The sequence below is a fragment of the Rattus norvegicus genome, chromosome 18, assembly GCF_021556685.1.
Source record: "Rattus norvegicus strain SHRSP/BbbUtx chromosome 18, alternate assembly SHRSP_T2T, whole genome shotgun sequence".
Taxonomy (NCBI): Eukaryota; Metazoa; Chordata; class Mammalia; order Rodentia; family Muridae; genus Rattus; species Rattus norvegicus.
Window position 1 is genome coordinate 56,490,579 of NC_141551.1, and position 6,277 is coordinate 56,496,855.

At 51.9% G+C, this 6,277-nt stretch overlaps 1 protein-coding gene across 2 annotated transcripts in view; it reads left to right on the top strand.

Moving 5' to 3' along the window:
* Camk2a (calcium/calmodulin-dependent protein kinase II alpha) overlaps nucleotides 1–3,169 on the top strand; it is a 61,914-nt gene extending 58,745 nt beyond the window's left edge. Inside the window, exon 19 of one of the 2 annotated variants that reach the window (XM_087592199.1) lies at nucleotides 36–3,169. In XM_087592199.1, coding sequence (XP_087448325.1) covers nucleotides 36–39 — 4 coding nt within the window. In that variant the 3' untranslated portion in view covers nucleotides 40–3,169. The remainder of the gene's footprint in view (nucleotides 1–35) is intronic. The other variant, NM_012920.1, reaches the window with a different exon arrangement.
* Nucleotides 3,170–6,277: the final 3,108 nt, after the last annotated feature.

A 6,277-nucleotide genomic window follows, 5' to 3' on the forward strand; every position in this document is an offset into this window, starting at 1 on the left:
TGTGTCTAAAGTGGTGCCTTTACTGTGTCTTACAGTTGAAGGACCAGGCCAGGGTCCCTGCGCTCTTGCTTCGCAGAGATCCATTCTTTGTCCATGGAATGTGGCTGCTGGCTCTCCCTTGGATGTTGCTGGAATTCTCCCTGTCCTATCACCCTACCGTTGCCATCTCTGTATTTGCATCATGGAAGCCTGCTTGTTCACAGAAGCCCTCATGACGTCACAGCGAATGGCCAGCTCTCTCCAGCTCCACTGCCCACGCTCTTCCTGCCAGTGGGGACCTTCTTCAGGCTTGAGTACCCAGGGTGCTGGCCCCAGGAACCCCCATCCCCTACCCACTCTTGTTAGCCTGGCCTAGCTTTGGCCCTAAATGAGGAGGCCCCAGCTGTGCATTTGGCAGGAAGTAAGGCAAGGAGAGGAGGGCGAGCTGTGACCAGGGCCCCTCTTGTCAGTTCCTTCCCTTCTGGGGTCCCTGGGGAAGCGTAGATGAGCCCCTCAGTCTCCAAGCCAACTCCTTATAAGGGAGACTGAGAGAGGAGTCAACACCAGGAACTGCTAATCTCATCTGCTCCCCTCTGGGCTGGCCTTGCGTTTGATCAGACCATCCACCATGGGGGAAGAGAGGGAGTGGGCTCTACGGTCTGTCCAGGTACCCCACTCACTGCCTCAGTCCGTCTGTGAAGTTTGTCTCCAGTGTTGACCCACCCACCCTGCCCTTCAACGTCCTTGGAGAATTCCAGCCTCATCTGTCTAAGAGGAGATCTGATGGTGTTTCAGGGGCAATAGCAAGCAACACTTAGGTATCACTTCTACTTGGACGCATGCCTTTTTACAGCCAAACCTCTGTGTATTTCGTAAATGGATTTTGCGTTAACGGACATTTATGTGATAACTAGACCTCTCAAGTTATTGTAAAGAGTCGGATGGGTTGGGAAGTGGGTGGGAAGAGGAGTGAGGGGAAGTTTTTACCCTGTTCCAGAGGGTTTTTTTTGGGGGGGAGAGTCTTTTCTGGGGTGGCCTCAGCTCCCCCACCCCCCCACCAGGGAGCACGTCTTCCTTCCATTCTGGTCCCCAAGGTCAGCTGACAAGATCTCTTCCAGAGCCAGCATGACTAACACACAGTGAGTCAGGGCAGGGGAGGCCATCAGGATGGGAACATCCAGACTTGGTATCTCTGGAACTGGAGATCTCACTACCCTACTTCCTGGGAAATCTTTCTCCAAATCTTCGTGCTCTCCCTCCCCATCCCGGTGCCGCTCACTACCATCTGGGTACCTCATTCCCATTGCCTCTCTCAACTCGGCCAAGCAAGAGTACCAGAAACTTATTTTCCTACTTCACGCTGAATTTGGGCTGGTGTGCGCTCTTAATTGCGCTTGCCTGATTGCCCGGCCTCCCTCCCCCAGCCCCCCCTACCCCCTTCCTCTCTTTCCCCTCTCCCTTCCTTTCTCTTTCTCTTCCTCTCTCTCCATCTTCCTGGGTTTGGTTCTTATATGGAATGCTGTGTCTCATCCACGGGGATCCCTTGTCTGCACTGTTTTCTTTGCATGACTTTATATGCAGTAAGTATGTTGAGAAAAAAAAGAGCAAAGACAAAAAAGAAGAAAAACACTCAGCAAAATCAAACGACACGTTTTGGACAAAAAATATAATAATAACATTCAAGGTTATATTCTCAGTGTCCAACTTGGAATTACGTTGCTGCCTCTCTGTGCTTTTGGTCTCTGTGTGGCTGTGTTTTGCCAGCATGAGACCCTGTCCCCTCTGGAGGTTTCTAGGGGAGGAAGAGCCGTGTGTCGGGGGGGGGGGTTGGAGACAGCTTTGTCCTCTCAGCTTTTTGGGGGGGGTTGATTGGAGCAGAAGTGGAAGGGGATGTTTAATCCAGAACTTTCTGGTATTTCCCTTTCTCCCACGCAGTGAGCTATACGCTGGGCTCTTCTCTCAAATCCTGCTGCCCAGGGACAAGTATAGGGTAGAAGGGTGGCCCTATTGTCTAAGCCACTCCACTGTAGCCCTCTGCCTTTGGTAGAGACACTGCTACCCAGACCCAAGAATGGGCCCTTGTCCCACCCCAGATCTAGGCTTCTTCATAAGGCTCAGCAAACTCATTGTCCCCAGCCATTCCCCCACTAAAGGTAAAAGAAGGTGTGGCCTTTACCAGGGGACACTGCGATTATCAATCAAGCCCTCTTCAAGCCTCAGTTTCACCACCAATGTTCCTACCCAGACTGATGGAAGGTCAAACTAAATGATGTCACAAGTGCACACCATCTTTGAGAACTTGCTGGGTTTGTCACTGGCTGGCCTTCTTATGCACCAGGCCCGGCCAATTCCCATCTTTTCCCCTGTGTGCCCCCTCATTTTCCTATTTGGTGCCAGTCTGTTGAAGACCAGCAACAAATGCAGGGGAAAGAAGTGTCTGGGGGCTTTGGTAGGCTTTGACCCCCCGTTCTGATCAGAAGGGCTGTGTGGCTTTGGGTGAGTCCTGTGCCCTCCTGGGGCCTTAGTTTCCTCAGCCAGAAGATGCCTATGCCCTGCCTTCTGTTGGCTAACATGCCCCTGTCCACTGTGTGCCTGTCCACATGTGGAGAAGTGGAGGCAGGTCCCTGCCCCAGTCTGAGACGGCCCGCTCTGCAGAGGCCGCTCCTGTGGGTGGGCAGCCAACTCATGTAGACCTTGGGACACTACAATGGCCCCAAGGTAGCAGGCAGGGGAACTGGCAGAAAAACTGCCCTCCTCAGACAAGCTTCATGCTCCTTCCAAATACCCTCCAGATGAAAAAAGAGAGAGAGAGAAACAGAGTCAAGTCACATTTATAGGAAAAGCATCTCCAGGCATATGTGCCGTAGCTCAAATCCTGCCCCATGGCTTCCCCACCCCCTTCAAAGGGAGAGTCTTGGGGGAATTTGTTTGCCAGGCCCCGTGCTGACTTCTTTGTTACTACTTGTTTAGGGTTTTGTTCTAGTTCTCTCTCTCTCTCTCTCTTTCTCTCTCTCTCTCTCTCTCTCTCTCTCTCTCTCTCTCTCTCTCTCTCTTTCTTTTTTATTATGTGGCTGTGAACTTGAATGACCATTGCTCAAACTTTCTGCTACTGGGGGTGGGGTGGGGGAGGGGAGAAGAGACGTCTGTTTTATTCTTGGTGTTTTCAGTGGAATAAATAGCTACAAATTTATGTGAGTCCGTGTCTTCCTGAACTGGTCAAGCACAGAGCTCTAGGGGCTGGTTTTTTGTTTTGTTTTGTTTTGGTTTGGTTCCAAATCTCCCCTGTTGCCAAATAAAAGTCCCCGGTCCTGTAGATTGGAATAACTTGGTTCACATGCTTAAGGCTGAGCCAGTCATGGTCATGAGACTGTCTGGACCACAAGCATGCACCCTTAGGGCCAAGGATGGCGTCTGCTTTTTGTCAGGCATTTGGGGTACCCTTAACAAGAACTGTTGGGGGGCAGGTGGATTGCGACAAGCAGACAAGAGCTCAAGCATCTCTGAGGGGCCTCTGAGTCTCAGCAGAGCCATGTGATAGTGAACTAAGGGGATAAAAGATCTCCAGACTATGAAGATGTGAGCCTAGAGCCTGTGGAGGAGCACTGAGCCTGGACAGCCAGATACCAGTGAGCTCTCCATGGGCCACAGCAGGGCCCATGTGCCAGCGCAGCAGTGCTGGCCCCCCTGGCACAGTAGAAACCTGCAAATTCATCGGGTTTGCTTGAGGCTGCCCAGATGTTGACTTGAGATTTTTGGTGCTAAATCTAGGACAGTCAGCCAGGCAATGGTGGCACACGCCCTTCATCCCAGTACTTGGTGGGCAGAGACATGTGGATCACTGACTGAGTTTGAGGCCAGCCTAGTCTACAGAACGAATTCTAGGACAGCCAGGGCTACACAGAGAAACCCTGACTCCAATACACCAAACCGAAGAAACTAGGACAATCCCAGGCAAACCAGCCATCCTAAGCCTGGACCCCCTCCTCTCCAAAAGGTTTGGATTTCATAGGGCCAGGGCGGATTGTCCATTGAAATTCACAGTTCTTTTTTTTTTTTTCCGGAGGTGGGGACCGAACCCAGGGCCTTGCGCTTGCTAGGCAAGCGCTCTACCACTGAGCTAAATCCCCAACCCCTCACAGTTCTTAAACTGTGGTTCTTGTGCTGGTATCTCAGAGTCCCTGTATCAACTGCTTTCCAGAGCTGTCCTTACTGATGGTGTATGGCATAGTCAGATGCAGGCTCTGAGAGGAATGTTCCCCTCACACATATCTAAGAATCTTCACAGTGAGAGTACAAGCCAAGGTTCAGTAGAGCATAAGAGCGCAAACATTGTCTCAGCTCTGCATCCGTAACCCCAGGCACCAGGGCAGTGCAGAGGGGGCTTGAGAGCTTGTTTAGGCTGCCATTACAGATTCTCACCAGCAGGTGGCAGAACATGAGTGGGTTAAAGTATGTGTCCTAGCAGAGCCCGTGCAGGTCAGTTGATCTCAAGAGAGCATTTGAATTCTCAAAGCGTACCCTCTCAGATTAGAACGGTGTATTTACCTCACAAGAACATGCTATGCTGCCGTTCACAGTGTATCTTCACACCACTTGCCCTAGTTACAACAGTCTTGGGGGAGCAAGAAAGACAGCGGGACTCAGAAGGGGGCTCTGGAACCCAACCTTCCGACTTTTAGGTTCTCTAGGGACTCCAGTACGGTGCTTTTCCAACTCTGGGCATTAGCAACTAGTGAGTGAGCGTCTTGGCTACTCCTCAACTAGTGAGTGAGTGTCTTGGCTACTCCTCACCTTTTGAGTCTCGGTCCCTTTTCAGTTGCACCTTTACTGCTTACTTCTGTAGTTTCCACACACTTGGTTAGGTTCCAATGCCCTCCTCCTACCCCACCATGTGCTCCTCACAGGCAAGCAAGGCAACAAGTCCCCACGCAGGACACAGGGGGCAGGCATTGCCACTCTTGCATGAAGCCAACCCTGGTGAGCACGTTGCCCGGAATGAAGAGGCAGACATGATACAAGCAGACGCATCCTTCTGCCAACCTGCAACTGCAATGGCCGTCACTTACTGGGTGTTGACCAAGTCCACCTGTGTCCCCTCTCCTTTACTTGAGTGCTCTCAATCCTCAGTGCAGTCCTGTGATGGGCCACACATAAATAAGGTGACTGTGTGGCTAAAGGGTAAAGGAAGTCGCCTGATGGGGAGGGGGTGTGAGGGGAAAGGGAGGGGGTGCACTGGGAACTACCACAAATGCTGACTTTTCTGGGCTATGCTGGAGCTGGGTTGAGGTCTCAAGAAGACTAAAAATGAGCTAGAAATATTATCTGTCTTCTTGGAACTCCTGACACTAAGTCAGACCGCAAGAGCCAAGAACCCAGGACAGGGTGGGAGGAGGCTGGACCTGGACCCTGGAGGAAAGAGGAGGTGTGTGCCTTGAGGACTTGGGAGGCTGTGTGGAGACACTTAACAGGTGGTGGTGGCGGCGAAATCTAGAAACAAGACCACAGCTGACAATCTAGAAGGTTGTGCCTGTGTGGGATGCAGGCTTAAGGAGGAGGTCGTGGGGACCAGAAGTAAGAGAGCGAGCCCTGAATCTGTAGCAACCTGGTTGTGCCATACCAGGACATGGATGGGTCCCCAACAGTGGAAATGGACATCCCAGGCCTGGGCTGTAAATCCTTCAGAAAACACCCCATAGTAGCTTCTGGGAATGTTGTCCCAGGGAGAGGTGAACAGGTTATCAATCCCATGCAAATGGCCCCCTCCTTATTCTTCCTCAGTCCCCTCATCCAGACCACCAAAGTTCCAGAGGTCTCAAGGAAGTCTAGCCCAGACAACTCACTTCCCAGGTTCAGGTGGAGGGAGCTAGAGGGAGACCAGTCCTATCAGTCAGGGGGAAAAGGAGGAAGGACCACTGTCCTCTCCTAGAGTGGTCTTGGTGAGTCACTGCCCCTCTGGACCTTTGTTTCTGCATAAGCATGACCTCGAACCTCTGGTCTAAAGTGTGGGACTGGGAATGGCTGCTGCAGATTCAGTCACAGAACCCACTGGACAGAAATGTGTACCAGGTCCCTCTCTTGGGGAGTAAGATCTTTTAGGCTGGTGGGGGCTCGGGCAGCTGTGATTTCTACAAGCACTTAGGTTAGGAGATCTGCCTGTCCCCTTCCAAAGCTCTAAAGCTGGGCTGGGTGCCCCAAGATGCCACTGTGGGAAGACCGACCCAAGGCTTCCCATTTTATCTCCTCTGACCCCCTGGCTCAGAAGGATTTTGATGATAGGGCCCTCCCTGCCTCAGGTTTC